The sequence below is a fragment of the Oreochromis aureus genome, linkage group 3 (genome assembly GCF_013358895.1).
Source record: "Oreochromis aureus strain Israel breed Guangdong linkage group 3, ZZ_aureus, whole genome shotgun sequence".
Lineage (NCBI taxonomy): Eukaryota > Metazoa > Chordata > Actinopteri > Cichliformes > Cichlidae > Oreochromis > Oreochromis aureus.
In genome coordinates, this window is record NC_052944.1 from 24,280,548 (window position 1) to 24,304,592 (window position 24,045).

Genomic DNA, 24,045 nt, shown 5'->3' on the forward strand with positions numbered 1-24,045 from the left:
CTCTCTTCTCTGTTGTCCCATTTATTATATTTCAATAAGGAAGTAAAATTGTTTTAAGTAATATGTATTGAATTCACGTTCATTTAACCACGTTAAGTTTATCCGGAATAATTTTTCTTCAGCTCAGCTGTCGTCACCAACATTATTTTTGTAAATTTGTCAAATTTATGTTTAAATTTGACCTAAGTTAGATGAATTTCTTATTGTTGTCCATATAAGATTGTAATCAAAACATACTGTAAAACGAGTATTTTTGTATTTATTAATTCAGAGCCAAAGTTAAGAAAATCAATATATAAATGACAAAGAAATGGCAACAGATGAGCTCAGAGGGCTCTGCTGAAAAACACAATACATTGCAATGCTGAAAAAGGAAATGCACAGCAGATTGAAAAGTAAAGTTAAGTAATACTGCAATTAAAATCAGGCTTTAAACATATAAACACACAAAGGTTTACATTTAAATATCTCCTTGTGAAATTTCTTGTCTGAAATCACTGACACTTTACATTCATTGGTTTTTTAACACAAAGAAATGTGGGGAAAAAAATGAAATCGGTAATACACTACAAGACTGTATAAAAATGAAACCATGAAGAGCAACAAAAGACAAAAACACTCAGTGATAACATAAATATAATTCTCTGCTAAGGTATATCCCAAGTTTCTTTGAGCCTTTAAAAACGTTACACCAAATAAATCCTGTAGTCAATTGTAAGTTAAGCATTTTGCAGCTGTTAAAAAGAATGAAAAAGAGACGAATACAACACTGAAGCTACATTTTCCAAAAAGAACAGTGGAAACAAATGAGCAGTATTAAAACAGTTTCTCTGCGATCTTCAATGTAATTTTGGTATCAATCATTTTCACGAATGAAAATGTGTATTTTGTTGACATTTAAAGAGTTAACATTTTGTCCAAAGTGACCTCTTTATCTATTTCAAGATGTAAACTTCTTCTAATATTTCTTTGTTTTTCTAACCATTTCGTCATGTCTTGTGTGGTTTCATCCATAGTTTTCTTTATGATGATCTTTGTCTGACTGTCGTCTTTACAAGCACTATCAATTTCTGTATGTTCTTCGTCAATTACTCTAACAATAGGACTTGAATTCATTGAGCCACATCCGCCTCCTGCAAGTCCCTGAGCTCCAATTCTTGCTTTTGGTTGAAAACACTCCAGTCTTACAATTTCAATATTTTCATTACTACCAACTTCCTGCTTCTCTGTTTGTCTTTCCTTTATCTTATTTCCTTCACTTTGATTCTGTTTGGTATCATATTCATTTTTCTGTTCTTTGCTCTGTATCTGCACACCACCAACACTTTGTGATGTACGGGTAACACTGATAATCTTCTCAGCTGTTTTCTGCCCTTTACCATCTAATCTCATGCTAACCTCATGCTTCACAGCTTCACTGTTGTCAGGATTTTCAGTGGTGATTTCACTCATTTCAATGTATTTATTAGCTTCTTTCGTTTCTTCCCTGTCATCCCTCACACTCCTCCTCTGTGTTTGCACACTAACATCTTTATGTGCTAAATGTGTAACATAATGATTACTGGCTTCACCCATCACATCTTCTTCTATTGGTTCATTAAGAAACCTGCTAATGCTCCTCTGCTCATTCATCTGATTATCTTTAGGTATGATTTGTATTCTTTCACTGCCTGTTTGCTCGTCCTGAGATTCATTTAAGAGATCATATCTTGTTAACAGCTTTCTTTCTCCTGTCGTTACTTTATCAGCTTCAAAACGTACAAATTTAGAGCTGTAATCTTTTCCAACAATTTGTCTACCTTCCCCACATTCTCTAGTATCCTTTCTAGAGTCGTCTGATACTTCACTACCCTCACAGTCTGTGTGGCTTTTCTGGTCTGCTGTCAGGGACAGCTGTTCCATCTCCTTGACCTCTTCACCAACAGCGTCTGCAGGATGAATTTGAAATATGTTATAAAAGCATTTAATGCATACCAACAAAACATTAATGGAAAGCATTATAAAAAGATTTGTCCTTACTTTTCGTCTTTCTGTAAAAAAGTAGATAAGCACTCTCAGATCTAATGGAGAAAAGAAACTGATTTATTTTTCAACTAAATCAAAATGTGTAGCTCGTGTATTCAATACAGTGGTTTGAAAAGTATGTTAAAGCTTTGTATATCTACAGACTGCGATCTTTGCCCTTTGAAAATTAGCTCCAGTTCAGTCAGATTAAGTGGGGAGCAACTGTGAACAGCAATGCTTAAGTCTTAACACAGACTGTCAATAATATTTAGGTCTGGACTTTGAGTGGGATGAAAATGCTTTGATCTAAACCTAAACCAGTGTGGGCCGAGGCCTCCTGGTGGGTTGCCAAGGTACTACAGGTGGGCCTCAGCGATGACAGCGAAATACTCATGTAATGATACATATTTATATATATTTATTTATGCAACAAAACTGATTTTAAACCAGGAGTATAGTTGCTTTATGATATTATTATTCTAACCTAAATTTGCGGCTCTTGATTTGAAGTTTGTGTGTCTTGCAGGTGGATGACACATTGACCTTAACATTTTACATATAACTCGGTACAGCCTGTGCTGTTTATGTTGTTTAATACAATTTTTAGGAAATACATAATTTGGTTTTATATTTTGATTAGACTGAAGATTTAAGACTGAGTGGGCCCCGAGGGATGTTCTGTTTTTTTAAGTGGGCCTCAGCACTCTTGATTTTGGGAATGGCTGATCTAAACCATTCCTTTGTAGCTCTGGGTGTATGTTTACAGTTGTTACCCTACTGGACGGTGAAGTCCAGTTTTCTTAAATGTGTTAGCTGTGCCTTAACTGTATTAGGATCACTGTGATTTGGGAAGATGTGATAAATAAATAAAAGCTTTTTTTTCCTCTATAGAACTTTATGGTTTATGATGTTATATAGCAAACCGCAATTTGAACAACAAAATTTAAACATGAACCATTTTCCTTCCAGCTCACAACACCCTTTTCTAAACCCTGTTTCTGGACTACTGAGAGCACACTGCTTTGCAAACCAGCAAATGTCTAGTCCACTGTTTGGATATTTCTATCCCTTGCCACTTTGCAAAACAATTTTCTGGCTCACATGTAAGGCCACTTTTCACCCAATACATCTGTGGGACACAAGATCACACATTTCCTGTGCCAATTTTCAACACAGTATTATTTCTAATTAAGTACTCTCTGAATATAAAATGGATGAAATACAAATTTTGCATCACCAGAATGGTGTGATATAGTAATGTGGTATAGTGCATTCACCTGCATACGTGAGATATATCTACAGTATGCACTTGTGCAAAATCAAGAAATATTTGCAAAAAACATTATGTGGATATAAGAAAAAGACAAAAACTTACTTCTCAGTGTTGTCCACCTGGAACGGTTGATAATCAAGCTGCGATGGAAAAAGCAAAGCAACATATGATGCATCTCTTTCTCCTCCACTGTAATACATAACTGTGCAACACGGGTGTTTTGTGATATGTTTTAGCAACAGTGAAGAAAGGACTAACAGTCTTACCTCTGTGACTCCAGCATCATCGAAATTATACCATCTGTCTCCGTGTTCCTCCTCGATTTTGATTCTTGCACTGTAAAGTCCACTTCTCAGATCACCAACATGATCCACAACTGCATACAGTTCATATGTCTGACTCTGATCACCAAAGAAAGAAGTGACAGCCATGACGACGAGCAAAGAAAATTACATGGATATTGTTTAAATATTAAAATATACTGTTATACATACGTCTGGTATCTGCAGGGTGTAGGGAACCTCCACAGCACAGTTGATTTTGACGTATGACATGTCATGATAACTGAACTCAAAGCGCTTCAGAAGTAGAAGCAAAACATCTGGATGATGCTTCATTACATCTTTCTGAATGAAAAACATCAGAATATGTCATTATGTTTGTTTTCATTATAACATTATGAAGTAATAATTCTACAATAACAAAATCAGCTAATGTGCAGAAATCAGAAACAAGTTTTGTCTTTACTTACAGTAGTAGCATCAACTTTGCCATCACACTGGTCACAGTACATCTGATTTTCTCCATTTAATTCTGTCATTCTGAAAAACTCGCCAATGCCATCCACCTGGAAAATGCACCCATTTTATTTTATTCCTTAATTCCCTCTGACATAAACCTGCTGACTAGTTTCACGGATGTACGGTATTCATAAATGTTTTCTCAAGGAGGAATGTGTCTAACACGAGACAATTAATTAACTCTTGAGTCTAACTTCCTTTTGAAGGAGATTTGAGAGAAAGCAATAAACCCTCACTTTAGTAACAAACTACACAACCAGCACACAATTACTGGTGTCAGTAGGCATTCAGACTGCAGACTTCTGCATCAGCTGCAGCTGATTTATAAAAAATCTGTAGCTGATAATTTAACAAACCATTCCAGTTTCTTTGTGTTACTTAGAAAGAGACAGGGTTGGACTTCAGCACCCCCGTTATCATTGTGGCCTACACTGTTCTGAGTTGTGCTACTACTCTCCCCACCCCCACCTTCCCATGCATGTGCATTTAGGGCGGGAGGTGTGTTCTTAGATTTATGACATGGTCTAAGGACCTTGGAAAGAAAAGCGTCTGGACTTGTTTAAGTTGCTTGAAGACGTTTCACCTCTCATCCGAGAAGCTTCGTGCTTTTAAATTAGCTGTGTTGTGTGTATTGCTGACACATCAGTAATGAAATCCTAAAGAGAGCCTTGAAAATGCTGGTTTAAAGATTTATAACACATTAGTTTGCATCTGACTGTGCTTGGCCTCTTAGTTTAGATCAGTGGTTCTCAAAGTGTGTGGCAGAGTTCTGACAGGTGGAGCAAGTTACCTGGGAGATAAGTTATGCGGACCTCATGTTTAACATCGTAATCACTTTTACAGCGGAACAAAGAAATTTGCGGCAATTACGTTAATAATATGCGCATCAACAAATTTCCCACGTGTGGGACTAATAAAGGTTATCTTATCTTATCCGCTGCAGCCACGTGTGTAAGTCGACAGCCACAATAAAGAAGCGTGCTGAAAAGTGTGAACATGTGGTCGGATCTATACTTCTTTATTGCGGCTGTCAACTTACACACGCGGCTGCAGCTTTTCAGCTATAGCCTGCACACATCAACAACAACAACAGGACCCAGTTCATTCTGTTTTAAGCCGGTGAGGCGTGATTGTGGATGCCGCTCAGGTGTGCCTGCCTCCCCCGCAGCCGCGCGGCAGACCACACCCTGCCAAATCTCTGCAGTCAAAAACAGGCTCACTACAGCCAATAAGAGTGAATAGTATAAACTCTCAATAAATTATATATTTTTCATCTGTGTTCACAAGTTTCTGGATTTCTTTTTCTTTATAAGACTAAGACTGAACTTTATTTTTGTTTGTCAATTTTCACATTCTGTTTAGCTTGTCGCTTGTTTGAAGAAGTGGTGCAGACTAGTGAAGCAGTTTAGTGACAAAAGTTACAAATAGTTGTTTGAAATAAAAGTTATTTGTTTAAAACAAGTTACTGAAGGATTCATTGTGAATTTATTAGAGTTTATTATCTAAATAAAGTTGCAGTTAGGCTTTTCTGTCATTGTTTTTATTAGATGGGGCGTGAAAACATTTCTTCAAAGTCTGAGAACCCCTGGTTTAGATCAAGGAACTGTCAAAGTAGTCCAGGCCCTTTGATCACATTATGGTTAATTTTTGGCTGGGATGTACCAAGTGTGGTAAGAAACAGGTTTGAATGTGCTGATTCAAAGCTGTTCATGTTTATAATGTCTTGATTTTAAATAGTTAAAGAATAGGTATACTTTCTAAATATATTTATTTTATTTTATTTAGAACTTTAGTTTTAGATATTCATCTTTAAGTGGGAGATATTTATTTTTCTTTTTTTTTCTAGAAAAAATATTTTTCTTAGTTAGTTTTTCTTAGTTTTTCTAAAGTATGCTAACTAATCTGCACTGTAATTATGACCCACTAAGCCACTGCCACGCTCAGGGGCAAAAGTTAAACCAATTGAAAGTGTACAGTGGAGGGACTAATTACTGGGTGCCCTGCTGAATTGCTCACTTTCAAAGACATGAACAGTCTCAAATGGAGAGAGACAGAATATAAACCAAAAATCCAGAAAACAACTTTTATTTGCACTGTATTGAGCGAAATAAGAATGAAGTCTTCAAACCAGCCAAAATTCTGGCTCCCACAGTTTGTAATCTGTGTGCCACACGGGTACACAGCCAATCAGTGAATTGCAGATACTCCTGGTCTCAGCGTGTTATATAAAGCTCACCTTTTCACAGAATCTGTTTGTTTCATTCCAACATCTCCACCACTGTGAGTGAGACCAAAGATCTGTCAAAGGGACAAGACTGTAGATCTACATAAGGTTGGAATGTGCTACCACACCATCAGCAAGAAGCTTGGTGAGAAGGTGACAACTGCTGGTGTGTTTTTTCAGAAATGGTAGAAACATAAAATGACCATTAGTTGCCTTCAGTGTGGAGCGCTTGCCTCATGGAGTGAAGATGATCATGTGCCCAAAAGTACATGGGAGGAGCTTGTTAATGATATCAAGGCAGTTGTGACCAGTCACCAAGAACATCGTTGATGACACACTAATGGCATAATGGACTAAAATCTTGCAGCACCCAAAAGCTCCCTCTGATAAAGAAGGCCCGAGTACAGGCCCCTCTTTAGTTTGTCAGTGACCTCTAAATAATTTAGAGAAAGTTTGGGATAAAGTGCTGTTGTCAAATCAAACCAAAATCGAGCTCTATGGCATCAACTTGACCTGCCATGTTAGGAGGAAGAGGAATGCTGAGTATGGCCTAAAGAACACCATCCCTACAGTCAAGCATGAATGTGGAAACATTATGCTTTGGGCTGTTATTCTGCTAAGAGTACAGGATGACTCCACCGTATTGTACATTCATTCCTCAGCCAGAACACTGAAGATGGATCCTGGATGGTCTTCCAGTATGACAATGACTCAAAAAATACAATCAAGGAAACAAAAAGAGGAGCTAATGAAGAAGAACATTAAAGTCATGGAGTGGCCTAGCCAGTCTTCAGACCTCAGTTCTAAAAATCTGTGTAGGGAGCTGAAGCTTCGAAGTGCCAAGTGGCAGCCAAAAAAAAAAAAAAAATACAAAAAAAAAAAATCAGGTTTAAGACAGTTTCTGTAAAGAAGAGTGGGCCAAAAATCCTCCTGAGACATGTTTAAACCTGGTGACCAGCTACAAGACTGTAAAACTTTTATGTCATGTGTTTTTATAAATTTTTGGTTGATATGTTGTCTCTCCATGAAACTACCACAAAAATTAGTTCATATTCAGCAGGGGATGAAATTTCCCCTACAGTATATGTTGAAAACAGAAACATGCTCAGAGGTTTGAGGCTTGTCAGATCCTTACCACTCTGTATCCTTCACTTCCTTTTGTGTCAGTGCAGGAATCCACCAATGCAAGAGGAAGATGCCAGAATGGTATATCTATGTCAGCCTCTGTCAGGCATTTACAACACGTGGTCTTTTTTGACAACATGCCATGGAAGATCTGAAAAACAAATGAACAAAAACATCTATTAACTTCTATTATTTTTTCCCATCCTGCTTATAGTTACTCTTTGATGAAGACTGTACCTGTGATGCCTGAGGACTGGTCAGTGTTAAAATCTTCTCAAAGTACTCTGCAGGATCACGCTGTTCATACACTGAGTGCAGATTTGTTCACAAAACAAGTCAATTATAAAAATGTTTCTTTAACCATGAACTTTAATTATGGATTATGTAACACTTCAAATGCACAGGTGATTTATAGAATTCAAATGTTTTGTTGTCTTGTGTGTCTGTACCATTGTCAATGCCCAGCTTCTTTATTATTGCATCCGTCTTTGCGGTATGATTCTGTAAGTCTTCAAACAGGGCTTTAAGATGTTGGTCAATAAACTGAGAATTTTCATTGGTGTGCCTAAACAAAGACACTGGTGGTCATGAGTGATACAAAACTCAGTTTTAAACTGCTAATCTAGCTGACATGAATACATTATGGTGCACGAGAACGGACAACAACAAACCTAATCACAGCTTCTCTGAAGTCTTTGGTCATAAACAGCACCTGCAGCACACTGTTCAGATAGCATGTTGATCCTTCTTTTGCCAAGCCATGGTACTTTACATCCGCTGCTGGGGAGAGATTGTTATGAAGGCATGCAAGTAGCAGAACTGCTTTCATGCCATAAGCATGGATTATAAAACAGCACAGTCAGCGAATAGTTGCACCCGTTCATGTTTTGCACAATTTACTGTTTTGTAGACTGAATTGTACGAGAAAAGCGTCATCTCTGTTGATCAGTCCACATTCTAGTGAATAGACTGATTAGTATTACATTTTTAAGACCCAGTTTGCTGCAAAAGAGGTTGAGGACACTAAACGCACTGCACCTACCTGCAGGGTTAAAGGTTCCGTCGAAAAACTGTCGACCCGTATAATTCATTTTCAGTCCCTTTAGAACCTCAGTCCCGTTTTACACCGCCAGCGGCCAGAAAGACACGGCTGGTTAACAGCAAAACAGTCGCAACTGTTCCGAAAATACTTTTTCTACAAATGCACTAATGCATGTGAGCATGCATTACGATTGCAACTTCAAGACACTCCCTGGGATTCTTCACGGACAAGAGGATTAAGCTGTTTTCACGTCCAGTTAAGTCGAAACTGTGGAAACAGTTTCTGTTTGACCTGTTCGTGCTGTATTCAGGGTGCATCGGAAAAAACGTAATTTCTATTAGAAAAAGCGTCACATGAGCGAATACTACTATCCTCTCCAAAAAGTAGTGGGCACTGCACCCTTAAATGTGATAGTTAAAAATATGAATTCGTAGTTATTTAATCAAAAATAAGAAACCTGTTAATATGTTACATGTGTCCCGATTCTCAAAGGAAGGCAGGATAACTGAACTCTAAAGCAAACAATGCATTCCTTTGGAATACGTCAGTCATCTATTTTTAATTCAGAAAGTGAAGCAATCGTTGTTGCCACAGGGTGTTAGTTATTAGATGTAGAGCAGGTAAAGCAATGACGTTATCTACTTGTTGTTCGGGTTACTACACAGTACACCAGTAAAAACATATACTTTTATGCAAATTAGTTTTTATGTCCCTTTCTGGGAAACACTGCTGCTGTAGTGCTGAAATGCTCGTTGTAAAGTGGGTATATGGTAATATATAGTGTTTAGTATATATAGTGATATATACTGGGGAACACTACTTTTTATATTTTAAGGTATCTTTTCTCTCATAACCTGCTTCAACACTAATATTCCTACAGAATATGTTTTAATCCTCATCAGCACTCATCTGTTGTTGCATATGTGTTTGTCAGTGAGTGCTGTGGAGACTGAGACATTCATTCTGTGTTAAATGACTAGAATAGAGTTGATGTTTAACCTGCTTTGTTGACTTAGAAACCAAAAACACAGCCAAAATGATGAGCTCATGAGATTATAATTACCAGGAAATTCCACTGAACATGCAACGTTCTGTCAAAACAGCCACATTGATTCCAGCTGTGAGGGTGTTTACTTGATAATATTCCCGATGAGATCATTCATGATTTCTGCTTTGCAGGCAGCACATGCCTTTCCTCTGTTTAATAACAATCTTTAAGAAAGTTTCATCAGCTGCATCGTCTTTCCACCACAATATCTGCCAGAAAGCAGAAAACGTACACTTATTTAATATATTTAATGTTAATTTGTCTTATTTCTTTCCTGAAGACCTCCATATGTACTTACAAAAGAGGATGCATTGAAGAGCGCAGTTTTATTTTATACAACAATAAAAGCTGATTTTTTTTTTCAAACATGAGCATATTATTGGATTATTGTCACTTTTTATAAACAGTCTATATACAAAGCAACTTGTAAACAGTGGCTGAAGTGCAAGCAGTGGCAGCTGAAGTCATTGGTGGAGATGATCTCAGTCAAGGCTTCAGTCCTCCAGGAACCTTCATCACCATGTGGATGACAGACATGTGCTGGATTCCATATTCAGACAACTTTGTCTCAGATCCATCCAGCATCTTATCTGTGAATATCAGCCGCAGAGCTTCCTCTCCTGCACACACACACACACACACACACACACACACGCACGCACACACACACACACACACACACACACACACACACACAGTAAACACCATTTTAATACATGCATTTTAATAGGCACATCCACAGAGATGTATTAGATTACTAGCCCACATTTAGAACAGAATCAGAAAGGGTTTTATTGCCAGATGTTGTGAAGGTTTACAACATTAGGAATTAGGAAATTACTTCAGTACTTGGTGCGAAACATACTATAAAACAAACACTTAAATAAACATAAAAATTGAAAGTCTCTGCAGGTCTATTAAGTAATGTACTTAAAGTTGGACATGCTCGTTACTAGACTGAGTTTCCACATTATGTGCTTTATCTCCAAAGGTTGATTCTGTTCATCTGGACGTAACGTTTTCAGTGGAACAATGGGGAGAGAGGTCCGTTCCTTCATCATCACTTCCTTCGAACGGACCTCCCAGCCCATTGTTCTTTCAGTGGTGCTAGTTTCTGGCATTATGCAAATGCACTGTTTATAAGATTGGGGAAACCTGCAGTCAGCTGAGACTGAAGAAGTCACTTAGATGAGTGACAAAACGTTTCTCCCACTGAAAATGCTGCATCCAGATGAACAGAATCAACCTCTGGAGATTTACTTACCTGGATGATTGAGCATGCATCAATCTTTACAATATTTTAAGGAAAAGTTTGCTGCTGCTTGTATAGGCCTTATCAGAGCCGGAGAAATATACTAATACAGTAATGTTAAAGAAAAAAAGCTTGTCGTTGTGCATAATGCGGTCTACTTTCACTTTTGATTCTTCAGTTTACTAAAAGAAAAACAAGATTTGAAATGCTACTGTGAGCTCCTTCGTCAGCCACGGGCTACGTGGTGTCACATGATGTCAGTAATGGAAGTCTTAATGTCTCAGTGCATTTACCTGCAGTCTCCGGAAGCCTCTGACTTATTTTTTCCTTCAGCTGTTTCACTGTCATGCTCTGAAACTGCTCATCAGTGTTGCACAGGTCAATCATCATCTTCTCACCCCGTAGTCCATGAACCACAACCTGGTAGATCTTTCCCATTATGTGCTGGTTTCTGTGCCCCTGGTTTTGCTCTCGCAGTGCCTGTTGCTGAAACTAATAATGACCCTTTAGTTTCTTCTTTGGGTTCATCAGAGGGCTCAGGAAACTTTCACTTTCATTTAGATAATTGTTTTTGTTTCTGCACATGAGACTTCTTATCTTTTACAATCAGCACCTCTTTAAAAAAAAAAAACTGTCAAATATATGTTGATGTGTACTCTAAATAATTTTTCCTCAAAAGTGTAAATTAAAATATTTTTTAAAAAACAGTATTTAATATTTAACAGTGTTTGCTATAAAAAGGTTCATCACTGAGTTTATTCTTAGAGTTTATGGTCGTCATTATAGTTCCTGTGCAGCACTCAGCACGTAACAACCTAAATTACCAAGTGTGTGATTGTGATTCTTTATTAGACGTTTCCCTGACTGCAAATCTAAACTCATATCTCAGTTTATGATGAAAGCAGGGCGTGTTCGTTTACCTGCTGTTCCTCTTTAACACGCATCTCATTAAAAATCACTGCAAATATTATTCATCAGTTCCATTATAAAACAACATGTACCATGTTCAACATCTTGACTGATTGTGGGGAAAAGTATGGTGGCCTTGAGAGGTCAAACTTACTAAAACCAAAGGAAACAACAGCTAATAGAAAATGCTGCAAAAAGCACACAAACCACAGCAAAGGTAGGAAAAACAGAATGGACACGAAGCTGAAAAAAAAAAAAACATGTCTAAAAATGCCAAAAAGCACATATGAATCATGTTATTAGCACACAAGTTATCTTGGACACAGGTGAATCTTTCACTTTTTAATCGCCTCTCAGCACAGTCCATCATATGTTTTTGTTTCTGTCACTCCTGCAGCTGCTGTACTGCATCTGACCTCTCAGGGCCACATTACAAAGACGTGTGTTTGAGATCCTTTGCAAGTAACACCTGCAGAACTTGACAAGTAAATTTTTCTAAAAGAAATGCCCCAACCTTTTTTGCACCACGGATCCGTTTATGTTGGGCAATATTTTCATGGACCGGCCTCTGAGGTGTCGCGGATAAATACAACAAAATAAAACCAGTACTGGTACCAAAAAAAATATTCATAACACACAGGAAAAGACCCAGGGAAACCAAGTTAATGATAAAACAACAACAAAAGCCCTGAAACCATAAATTTCACACCTGAGCCTCAACTCTTGTGGCCTGGTACCAAACGACTCACGGACCAGTACCGTGGCCCGGGCGTTGGGGAACGCTGCATTAAAGAATTTACTGAACGTTTTAAATACATACACAGTTTGTTAGTGATTTATTTGGATTTACAGAGAACATGTGTAGAGGCCCAAACTGGGAAAACTATGATTACCTATGTGCATTAGCCAATAGTAAATAAGAAAGACATTGACATATAACAATGTAAACAAATGCATTCCTGATCACAGTTTACCGGTCACAATTAACAACATCACTTCCAAGGCTCTTTCATAACACATTTTTTCTCTGTCATGCTTGCAGTTTGTTGTTGCTTGTGTTTGGTCTTGAGTTTGCTGTCTGTAGTAACAACATGCTGTTCTTTCATAATGTTGCTGTTTAAGGTATTTACATTTCTGCCCTGATTTACTGATTTTTTATAATTAGAGGCTTCATTGATTGTACAGTGACTCTTGGAGTGGTTTGTTGGGTTCAGGACTGAACAACAGTAACAACTACAAATCCTTTTATCAGCAGCAGAGACAGAACCGTTCCTTCCCCGTCTAACAGGCCTGCTGTATTCTCGTGCTGATGCTTCTTTTAGTTCTTCCTTCTTCTTTTCCTCAGCTTTAGTCTCTCCAGGTTTCTCTCTATTTCTTCCTGGAATAATCCTTGGTTCACTTGTTTTTGTTCCAGTCTTAGTATCAGTGTTGTCCCTAACTTCCCAGAAAGTGTCTTGTGCATTCTGGCGTTTCTTTTGGGAATTACTGTTTTGCTGAGTCTCGTGAATTTTCCGTGTTCTCACATTTTCTGTTTTGCTGATATGAGGATACACGTGTGTCTTTGTATTTGAATCAAGCCACTGCGCATCTGCTTTAATGCTTATTCGATTGTCAGTTGTTTTGTTTATCTGTGCTGCTCTTTGGTTTGACTGTTTATCCGGTTCTCCACTAAAGTTCATCAGTTTTCCCAAAATTTCATCATCACAGCAGCTTTTCGGCAAATCCCCATTGAAGCTCTTTAAAATGTCCTTCCCTTTGTCATAATATCTCTCTGGTTGATAATGAGGAACATCAGCGTCTCCTCTGTGGGCCTCACGACTCCTTCCTTCAGCCTTGACATCTGAAAGTGCACACTGATCGTCGTGGTCTCCTCCTTCAGTGTTTGGAGCTTCTTTGCTCACTTTGAACAGAAAAACAGAAGATTAGTGAAACACAGAATGATCAATGGGTAATCTGTATTTGGAGAAGAGATTATTGCTCTCATGGCATTTATTATGAATGTCATAATTTTTGCATCAGTCTGATATGTGTGTGGCAAAACAACTGGTACTCTGTAACAAAGAAAAGCAGCATTAAGTGACATTTGGCTTTTAGGAAATGAATATTTTAGGCAAACTGGCCAATCAGTTGTGCAAAAAACAGTTCAATAAGTTTGTGTTACTGATTAATTTTCTGATTTGTACATTGGTGTTCTTCAAAACAGTGAAAGAACTTAAAACAAAAACAACCAGTACTTCTTTAAAGCATGCAGTTTTGGCTCCTCCTACAGGTCAAAAATTATTATTCAAATACTCTTAATATTATTTTTATCTACAAGCTTTTGGGAAACACTTCTTAAGTATGCTAGTAAGACAACTTTTACATTTTTACACTCTTTGCACTACATCTAAGTCTAGTCAAATAATGTCACCTTCAATTTCAATCAAATTAAATGTTATTTGTCTCCAAAGCACTTTATATCATAAGGTAAAGATTACAGTAGGAAATGATTTTCTTTTCTCGGTGGGTTAACCATTTCAAATAAATTATAATTATGAATTTTAAAAAAATTATAAGAGGTGATCTTAAGCAAACTTACCTTTCCTGTACAGGAGGATGTAAGCTGTAGAAGACCTGTTATGAGAAATTATGAGAAAGACGCCATCAAACATCGTCACAAGTCAACCAGCTGAATAATGTGAACTCCAGCTGCTTCATGTCACACATTACATGGTTCTAGCTCAGGAAATATTCTTGATGTGGCATTAGACAAAAGAAGTGTTTACCTCAGTGGGTTTTCTTTAGCAAAAAATAGTTTGACCTGAAAAATGAAAAATAATAATTAATTAAAGACTTAATGTCATGTTGTTAAACACTTAACTGTCTGAGGACTTGTCAAATTATGCTCCCTTACACTTTCAACACGTCCATCATTGAAGCTGTACCACTGCCCATTTTCATATGATTTGATTTCTGCGGTGTAGTGTCCTCCTGTGAGACTGCCAAAGTGGTTAACCACGGCGTAGAGCTCATAAGTACATTTCTGGAGAGAAGGAAATAAAACAAAGTCATTAAATTTAAAAGATAAAAGTTAAAACATTTTGCTGTTCTCTCTTAAATACCTCCAAGTGTAAAGTTTGAGGCACATCAGCTTTGCAGTGAAGCTTGACGTAGCACCTCAGCTTGTAGTCAAAGGTAAATCTCTTCAGCAGGAGGGTCAGAACATCTGGATGTTGTGTTATCTCCCATTTCTAGGACACAACATAAAAACAACTACATGAACCAGAGGCATTCATCTTTGTGATAAAAACTTTAAGAGATCAGAATCATCACTCACAATGTCTGCATTTTGCTTTTCATCACAGCGGCTGCAGTATATCTGGTCATCACCAGATACTTGTTGTAACTCAAAGAAAGCTTCGAGTCCTTGCTCCTGCAAACCATGAAGATTTTATGTGAAACAGATGGCTCTCTTGACATTTAGAAAATATTTATACCCTTGCTTTTAATGAAAGAAAATTAAGTACCAAATTGTAGGTTTTATATCTTGAATCTTCCATCATTAGTGGCAGAATCCAAAAGAAGCTCCTGGAATCGTTCTTCGTGTCGCACTTACAGCATGTTGTCCTGTGATTCAGCTCTCCCTTAAAGATCTGGATACAAAAAAGTTGCCGTGCACCCATCTAATCAGAGACACTGTTAGCGCTATACTGCACTGACAAAAGCATTTTGTTAGAATAAACTACAATAATTTGGGAGGCCTACTGCTACATCTACTCCTATTTTCTGTTCAGGAATGCAAATAAATAACTCATTTGGCTTATTAATCAAAAAAGTAATTTGTGCTATTTTTTTCTGCTCTTTTAGTGGGAAATTCTTTATTTTCCAAAGGACGCTTTTAACACTGATTAGCAGACCGCTAGAGCTGGTGCCTGCTGTCCTGTACCTTGTACACGTGTACCTAGATATTTTCAAATTTCAGCACTGATTAATGAACACTGTGCCCTTAAAGTAAACAGAGCTGTATGTTGGTCGCACCTTGGAAGCGTCTTGGCTCGTCATACACAAAATCTTCTCAAAATACTCAGCAGCATCACGTTGTTCAAATACTGAAGATCAGGGAGATAGAAGAGGACGCAAAATTACTTACCAGAAAACCAGTGATAATATATTTGTTGCAGCATTTCAAATGCACGCACAGAATAGTGAGACATGTCAAATAAACCATCTTACCGTCTGTGATGCCCAGCTTCTCTGTGATCTTACGTGTTTCGGCCAACTGTTTCTGTAAATCATCAAACAGCCTTCTCAGCTCTGGGTCAACGATTGGTGGCTCTTTACTGGCACGCTGCTGATCTGGACTGCTTAATTTGTAACCACGAAACAAAGGTAATGTGATTACAAATCTTTATAATTCCACTTAGTTCCAGATTTTAACATGTGTTAACTCCTGGAAGACACTTTCACATCAATCTGACACCTGTGTTCTGACACTGAGAGTCAAAGAGTAAAAGAAAACAAAAAACAAAATTTTCTCTGATACTCTACGTTTCTGATTTATTCTGATTTTCCTACATTTCTTCTTTTTTTCTTTCCCATGCATCTAGGCTTTATGCTAACTTATGACAGCTGTGTTCATCTCTTCAAGACAACAAAGCCACATTTAAAAACATCCCAAATAAAGTTGTTTCTCAAACCTTTTCAAAGCGTCGCGAAAGTTTTCTGTCATGAAAAGCACCTGAAGCACGCTGTTCAGGTAACATGTAAGACCTGGACTCTTGAGGCCATGGTAATCTAAAAAGTAAGTCAGTGGGGGTAAAGAATATAAGTCACACATCATATAACCAGAGCCACATGCTTTAAGCTGCTGCATTTTATACTACTTACCTGCAACAGGAAGGCTTTTTAGTTTCTTTCTGAACCTCGACACGAGGTAGTGATTCATCCTGATGTCCGTCTGATGTGTGTCGGCATTTTCACTCCTGAACTTTACTGTCAGATGCTTGGGTTCATTCTGTTGAAGGATATTAGATACAGCAGAGGTTAGAGCAGGAGAGTCAAACATAATGCTCGGGGGCCACACTTGACCCGGTAAAGACGCCAATCCAGCCAATTAGATGGCTTTGGAAAATTAGTAGAAAAGCATAGACATTAAGAAGCTTTGAAGAAGTTTTTTCTCCTGATAAAAACCTTTCCATGGCCATTCATACTGAGCCAAAAATAGCTAATTAATAGATAACAGTTGTGTGCAAAGTGCTTTTGAAATTGCGCTTCTTTTTCCTTATAATAACATATCTCAGGTTTGCAATGTGTAGTTAAACTTCTTTACACTGACAGAAGGGGAGCTTCGCTGGTCTGGCCACTTAAAAGTAAAGTTTGCTGTATTTGGCCCAGGATGTAAAGTGAGTTTGACCTCCCAGAATTTGAGGATAACCAGACAGGCACCAAGAAACATTCAGACGGCAGGGTCAGAGTTTGGCATTAACAACATGAAAACATGGATCCATCATGCCATATATCCACAGTTACAGCTGCTGATGGTGTACAGTGGACCATTCCTCTGATGACTGCTTCCAGCAGGATAACTCACTATGTTACAAAGCTCAATAATCTTAAACTGTTTTCTTTAACATTAAAATGAGTTCAGTGTACTCAAGTGACCTCCACAGTCACCAGATGTCAATCCAACACATCAACTTTAGGATGTGGTGGAACAGCAGAGTCATGGATGTGCGGCAGACACATCTGCAGCAGCTGTGTGACGCCGTCGTGTCTGCCTCCTCTCGTTTGTTCTGTTTTCTCTCTTCCTGCAATAACGTCACTGTACTGTGTTATGTGGCATCCTTAAAAAACCTGGCCTAAGTAAAGTTGAGCTGGTAATAATAGAGCAACATTATAAAGACGATACTTTTACGGTTTGTAGTACAGGTTTCTTTTGTAATGTGCTATCATTACAAACCCTTTGGTTTACAATTTAAATTTGAATGAAATCGTCCACAGTAACAGTCTGTGTCTCGAGTGTTATTGAACCATGCTGCCGCCTCTTAGCCGTGCTTACCCGCCCTCAGGGGCGATAAAACAGACCATTCAAGCAACAGTTAAACGATCACAGCTTCAGTATAAAGTACCAAACGCACTGACGCTATAAACTGTGAGTCCAGACAGCACTAATGATTGTGTTTTCTAACGGTGAGTAGTAAAAAGGGAGGGTAAACAGGAGAGTACTCACCGTGCAGCCTATCTGATTTACCGACCTCAGCAAACTTTCACTTTCGATGCCGTAGCGACGCTGAACGAGGAAGTGCGACAGAGAGGATGTGCGACCGACACACAAGGACCCACCGCTGCAAGTACACACAGACCCTGGAGACTCGCGAATCCTGGTAAATTTAATATTTATTGAATACTTAAATCAACCTAAGGAGTTACTTGTGTGGCTGTCCTACTTCTGGCTGAGCATTAAAATAAAAGCGGAAGTCCTAAAAACTACGAAACTACAAGGTAAGACATAACATTTCTCCCTTTATTAAATCGGCTGTTAATATCTTCAGTTTATCCACTTAAATTACTACGAAGCCTCCTTCAAGTTTAAGTTCATATTCTTTTAAAATATTACATAAAATGTTGTGGACATGTTTACTACTTTGTAATAACAATCTCATAAGAAAGAGAAACATTAACATTCTGTAACAAAGTTAAAGGCAGCAGGAACTTCCTTGAGTGACTCGCCACACCTCACAGGAGGTTTTTAAATAAGTTGTTTTAAGAATGAGAGCTTCTGGATTCAAAACCCTTCACGTTTTAAGTGCTCTTTGTAAGGAACACACATAGGCTAAAACATTTTTTTTTAAATGCCATGGTTATTTAACTGAAACTCGGCACACAAGCCTTTATCTGGGACGGAAACAGAGACCATGAACACACTGAATCTTTTCTAGCAGTGTTCAAACTTTCATCTAGGATGAAAGTGGAAAATCCTACCAGTAAGACTCCAGTAATATGAGGAGTCTTCAAAAACCTGGACTGATGCAAGAAGACATGAACAAACATTCACTGTATTCAGTCCGAGAAAGACAACAAGAAGACCATAGAGTGACACCAAACACAGATAACATGAATGCATTTTCAAAAGCAAATAAAGTTTATAAAAACAAGTAAAATTGTACTGTTCCACTTCATAAAGGCTTTGCTCTTATTCTGGTGCTGTAAAGTGCTTGGAATCCAAATCACTAAAACTACTCATTATTCAGCAGCAAACTCATATCTTGTGAGAATGACAGTCATTATTTTTGGTCTGTATGCAGGCTGACATGTTAATATAAATCTTATGTTACAGTATTTGTAGTGCTGGATCCCCAAAATGAGCATCCGTGGACAGGATCAGGCGGAGAAGAAATACGACCCTCTAGACACCACCCTGAAGTTTGTCAACAGGGAGGATGACTTGGATTCATCATGTAAGATTTGTTTTCTTTTTACTGAATATAATTTACATTTTGTGTTTTGTTTCTGTTGTGGAAGCAGCAGCTAGACTCCAGCACAGACCAGAGCAGGCATCAAAGACAGATATGATGGTGATTAAGTCAGAGACAGTATAAAAGGAGGAGTGGGGATGGGAAGCAGCTTACATGATGCACTCTGTGTGAGATTTGTTGGATTTGGACGTGTAGAGGGGTAGCTTGACATGCAAATCTAGTTCGACTTTGTTTCCTCTCTAAACTAAAATCATGTTTGATTTGTTATTGTCCACTCCCTCCTCAGGTGATGACTCTCTTAGAGCAGAGATGTCCTGCGGCCACGCTGTCACTCCTGAATCTCTGACACGTTGGTGTCGCTACCTGCTGGATGAGGTATGTTGTGTCCTTATAGCGCTTTATGTTTTCTTGTAAATAAAGTTTCATGTTTAATTTGGATAACAGTGGTGCAACAAAGTTGGATTGAAGTTTTGAGCTCTGTTAAAATAAATCTTTTTTAGCTAAAATTATTATACAAATGTTACCTTTTAGGTCATGATCCTGCTTTTTTTTTTATAAATTGTTTAAGCTAAATAGTTGGGTACTACTGGTACTCGTTTCAAGGAATAAGTTTAAAAGGTTATCATTGTGTGTTTGTCAGATTTGATTGTGAAAATAGCCAGTAGCTTATTAGATATAAATGTAACAAAGTACTATTATAATTATTATAATTAAAGTAAGAGCCTGGAAGAGTTGGACTTCTCTAATTATACAGCAAGTCTTTTTTGTTGTTGTTTTCAGGGGAATTACAAGTTCAGATGTCCAGCTTTAGTGGACGGCACCAAGCAGTGTAATAAAGAGTGGTCGTACCAGGAGGTACGCAGACTGGCTGATCTGACTGTGGAGGAAATGCAGCACTTTGAAGAGAGCATGGCCCGTCTGGCTCTTGCAGACCACTGCGAGGTTCAGCCAGTAAGTGATTTATGGTTATTATGGTGACCTTTCAGCTTATTTCACTTTGATAAAAATGTTTAAAGTGGAGGTCTCTTTCTTTTCTTTAAAACACTGTTTCCCACATCAGTGTCCACAGTGTAAAACAGATGTAGAGAGGAAGGATCTGTCCAACCTGTGTGTCCAGTGTGTCGTATGCACAGCTGATCAGAAGAAGACCTACCAGTTCTGCTGGCAGTGTCTGAAACCGTGGAAGGGTTCAGGCCTTCGATCTGACCGCTGTGATAACGACGGCTGTGAGAACAAAGACCTGCAACTCATGCAGACATGTAAAACCATCAGTCTGCCTGAAGTGGAGGGCGTCACCAGCTGCCCCGCCATCAGACTCTGTCCTACATGTGGCCTGAGGTTGGAGCATAACAGAAAACACTGCAAAAATATCGAATGTCCACGCTGCAAGATGGTGTTCTGTTTTGTCTGCCTGAAACTGAAGCGTGAATGTTCACAGACCAGTTCACCATATGAAATCTGCCCCAGTGGGGTCGCTCCAAGGCAGACCTCCATCCCTGTGTGGAGGAAAACATGAAAACAAGACAAATGAACAATTTAAGAAAATGTTTATATTTTCCTTCAATGTTTTAACAATTGTTGATATTAAAAAAAAAAAAAAAATGTATGTTGCCTAACTCAGCTCCAAAAGACACTTTGAGATTTATTTTGTCAGCCTTTGTTTCTCAGCCTCCTCTTGGCTGAACTTTAAATTGCACAACAAGAGATTGTTTGTTATTGTTCTGTTAAAATCACTAACTGTGCAGAAAGATCATTAAACATACATCTTTTACTCAAACATGTCTGTGAATATGAAAAATGAATAAACTTTATCTGCACTCAGTTTATTACAAATGAAATCTTAACATCACGCCTCAGCTCTTCTTGTGAAACAAATTGTTGGCCTGTAGTTTAAGCGCAATGTGAAAAATAAAGAACTCATAAAAAGTGCTGTTTTTCTTCTGTTTTGTTTCAGCATGCATATAGTGGATCAGTAGCTCCTAAATTATAAGCATTAAACAAAATGTCAGATTGATTAGAAAGAAATCAAAGGAGACCTTTGTATTATATTTGTGATTTGATAAGTAAAAATCAGGATCACTGGCTATTATATATAAAAGTTAGCACTTGTATTTCGTAAAGGCAACAAAATCGTCCATTATAGAGATTTTGAATTTTTAAATTCTGTTGTCAAATTTTGTGCACAGAAATATTCATAACATCACTTTTTCTCAGAAGAAACTAACCGATCTTAAACAAGCCAGCCAAGAACAAAGAACATCAGACTGCCTGACTTTGCTGCTGTGTTTTGTTTACCATCATATAATCTTGTGTCTTTACACTTAACACCTTCTTCCCATGATGGGTTTTCACCTTTGGACAAATTTATCACCTTCCTTTCCTCACCTCTCTGATTTTGCAAGAAAAACTGGCAACATTTTTTGGGATCTTGTATGCAGCCTTTTGGTTTTTTTGTTTTGTTTTTTGCATGCATGGCGTAGTGAGGAAAATAATAAATGTCACTGAGCGGGTCAGGTCGTTCTTCATTTCCTTGCTTTTTTAGGCAGTGCCAAAAAAAAAAAAAAAAAAAAAAAAAATTCTCCATCAGTTCAGAATATACAAAACAAGATTTATTTAATGAAATTCAACTCATAATAACACACAAAATGTATTCTAAATAATCACAGTGATTGAAAGAAAACAGCGGTAAAAAAAATAAATAATATGGCAACTCTCTCAATCTGTCGCTACACAGGTGAACAGCTGCTTAAATGAACCACCTGGCATCACCTATAACCATGTGACCCAACTTTCTCTAATTAACGTGATCATCCTCCACAAAAAACCCAAACATTTACAACTAATAGCAAAATAACTGATGAGAAAAAAAATATATATAAATTGCATTTTAAATCACAAATCTCTTTCTCTGTAAAACACATTCATGGCTTCCACAGTAAGAGTCTAGAGCTGTGCGATATGACCAAAATCTCATACCCGATATTAAGACATCTATCGTCGATATAACGATATAAATCACAAAAATGTAACATTTCCTGTAAATTCTGTGAATCTCGGGCATCTCGACTTGCGTGAAGTGTTTCCAGCTGGGCGTCGCGTACCTGGAGTCGAGTGTTTCAGCTGATGCATGAAACTATACATTTTTAGACATAGGTTGTAACGGCCGCCGTTTTCTTTGTGAGTATTTATTACACGGCGTGCTGCGAGGAAAAGCCTGTTCTAACTTTTAGAGCAATAATTACATCATACTTACCATGTAGGAGACATATTGATAATCAAAATCAATCCTTTATCAAACGTTCAAAAATACAATTTTAATTAAAAAATAATGAAATACACATTAATACAAATTGACTTTTTCAAATGTCTATCTTCATGACTCTTCTGCTTCCTGTAGAAGATACACTTTAGTGATCGGCCTGTCCAAACAACCAGTCTTTGTTTTAACACGAATCTGACGTACAAGTCCTTTACCGTCAGAAATTGCTTCCACAACTCTACCAGTCACCCAAGAGTTACGAGGCGCAGAATCATCGACAATGATAACCACATCTCCAGGAATGAAATTCCGTCCGATTCTCTGCCACTTCTGACGCTCTTGAAGCTGGGGCAGGTACTCCTTAACCCAGCGCTTCCAGAACAGGTCAGACATGTACTGTACTTGCCTCCATCGACGTCGTCCATACACATCCCCCTTCTGGAACACTCCTGGTGGTATCAATGGCTTGGTCTTAAGCAGTAACAGATGGTTAGGAGTCAAGGCCTCCAAATCATTAGGATCAGTAGAGGCTTTGGTTACTGGCCTACTTTTCACAATAGCCTCTGCCTCACAAAGAACTGTACAAAGGCCTTCATCATCCAAGTTCTGCATTTTCAAGACAGAATTTAACACCTTCCTGACAGACCTTATGAGACGTTCCCAAACACCGCCATGATGGGAACCAGCAGGAGGATTAAAAATCCACTTTTGCAGCAGCATCTCATGAATCTGTACCTGATTCCATCCTTCCACTGCGTCCTTCAACTCACTTTCACCACCCACAAAGTTCCCAGAGCACACTTCTTCCAGTGTAACCTCCAGGTCCAGTATTATGTCATTTCCTCTGGGAATATTTCTGTCCTGTTGCTGTCGGTTGCCACCAAACATGAACCCAAAGTCACCAAAGAAGCTGGAGAAGATATCTCTGTGAGAGCTGTGGTGACCCTCTTTGAGCCCGTACTCTCCATACATGTCAGACTGTTTCCTTTTCTCCTTATCTGAGAGGACCTCATACGCTGCCCCCAAGTCTGTGAACTTGTCCTGGGCTTGCAGGTCGTTTTGGTTTCTGTCAGGGTGTAACTGCAAAGCCAGCTTTCTGTAGGCCTTCTTGCTGTACCTGATTGATGCACTCTTGTGTTCATTTGCATCAACAACATGAACTAAAATGGCCATTTTAATCTCTGGATCATTTGAAGAGATCTTTCCAAAATCAAGGTTCACTGGCCGCTTAATTTCTGGTTCAGTGAGAAACTTTTGCTCAGTCAACCAGGAATCATCCTTGATAAACATCCGTTTAAGGCTCATAGTTCGCTGTTCTACGACCTTCTTATTATTTGGCATTTTTACCTGATTGCACCTAAAAGGTAAACCAATGGTGTAATGACCATCAACCAACTTAGCCGAGTCCATCACTGACTTCATACACTGCTGATTTTCTCTAGACAATGCAAACTGCTCATCCTGAATACATTCTGGAAAATCAGCCTTCATTTGACGTTCCCACAGCTCATCCAATCTTGCCACGGAAATCCTATTGACAGTCACATCAAAAATGTCAGTCTTACGATCCTCTCTAAGAGGACCATTCACTGTCCAGCCCAGCATAGTTTTTACAGCATAGGGACCTCCATACTGACTTCTAATAACCTCCCATG

At 38.2% G+C, this 24,045-nt stretch overlaps 4 protein-coding genes across 9 annotated transcripts; 1 reads left to right on the plus strand and 3 right to left on the minus strand.

Moving 5' to 3' along the window:
• Window position 1: 1 nt before the first annotated feature.
• LOC116316714 (ubiquitin carboxyl-terminal hydrolase 17-like protein B) lies at window positions 2–8,910 on the minus strand. Of its 2 annotated transcripts, none has more exons than XM_031735341.2 (11): window positions 8,469–8,910; window positions 8,098–8,206; window positions 7,876–7,991; window positions 7,664–7,734; window positions 7,437–7,577; window positions 4,029–4,124; window positions 3,772–3,903; window positions 3,544–3,678; window positions 3,380–3,417; window positions 2,020–2,060; window positions 2–1,928 (listed from the first exon to the last, which is right to left on the minus strand). In XM_031735341.2, the coding sequence occupies exons 1-11, from the start codon at window positions 8,515–8,517 to the stop codon at window positions 898–900; spliced, it is 1,959 nt and encodes a 652-aa protein (XP_031591201.1). In that variant the 5' UTR covers window positions 8,518–8,910; the 3' UTR covers window positions 2–897. The 2 variants fall into 2 exon arrangements, with proteins under 2 accessions (XP_031591201.1, XP_031591202.1); XM_031735342.2 differs by having other exon boundaries at window positions 8,098–8,203; window positions 8,469–8,908.
• An 835-nt stretch (window positions 8,911–9,745) lies between these two features.
• On the minus strand, window positions 9,746–11,298 carry LOC116316737 (NEDD8-like). The gene is made up of 2 exons (XM_031735364.2): window positions 11,062–11,298; window positions 9,746–10,136 (listed from the first exon to the last, which is right to left on the minus strand). The coding sequence occupies exons 1-2, from the start codon at window positions 11,204–11,206 to the stop codon at window positions 10,003–10,005; spliced, it is 279 nt and encodes a 92-aa protein (XP_031591224.1). The 5' UTR covers window positions 11,207–11,298; the 3' UTR covers window positions 9,746–10,002.
• A 1,185-nt stretch (window positions 11,299–12,483) lies between these two features.
• On the minus strand, window positions 12,484–18,017 carry LOC116316718 (ubiquitin carboxyl-terminal hydrolase 47-like). 4 transcript variants are annotated; one of them, XM_039610169.1, is made up of 12 exons: window positions 17,886–18,017; window positions 16,544–16,670; window positions 16,354–16,450; window positions 15,890–16,017; window positions 15,695–15,765; window positions 15,184–15,339; window positions 14,994–15,089; window positions 14,779–14,907; window positions 14,571–14,699; window positions 14,443–14,477; window positions 14,256–14,290; window positions 12,484–13,577 (listed from the first exon to the last, which is right to left on the minus strand). In XM_039610169.1, exons 2-12 carry the CDS (start codon window positions 16,599–16,601, stop codon window positions 12,670–12,672), a joined length of 1,842 nt encoding a protein of 613 aa, XP_039466103.1. In that variant the 5' UTR covers window positions 16,602–16,670; window positions 17,886–18,017; the 3' UTR covers window positions 12,484–12,669. The 4 variants fall into 4 exon arrangements, with proteins under 4 accessions (XP_039466103.1, XP_031591209.1, XP_039466102.1 ...); XM_031735349.2 differs by having other exon boundaries at window positions 15,184–15,309; window positions 15,890–16,020; XM_039610168.1 differs by having other exon boundaries at window positions 15,890–16,020.
• LOC116316719 (E3 ubiquitin-protein ligase RNF19B-like) lies at window positions 17,906–21,052 on the plus strand. 2 transcript variants are annotated; one of them, XM_039610171.1, is made up of 5 exons: window positions 17,906–18,039; window positions 18,993–19,113; window positions 19,418–19,506; window positions 19,912–20,082; window positions 20,192–21,052. In XM_039610171.1, exons 2-5 carry the CDS (start codon window positions 19,017–19,019, stop codon window positions 20,645–20,647), a joined length of 813 nt encoding a protein of 270 aa, XP_039466105.1. In that variant the 5' UTR covers window positions 17,906–18,039; window positions 18,993–19,016; the 3' UTR covers window positions 20,648–21,052. The 2 variants fall into 2 exon arrangements, with proteins under 2 accessions (XP_039466105.1, XP_031591210.1); XM_031735350.2 differs by having other exon boundaries at window positions 18,019–18,157.
• Window positions 21,053–24,045: the final 2,993 nt, after the last annotated feature.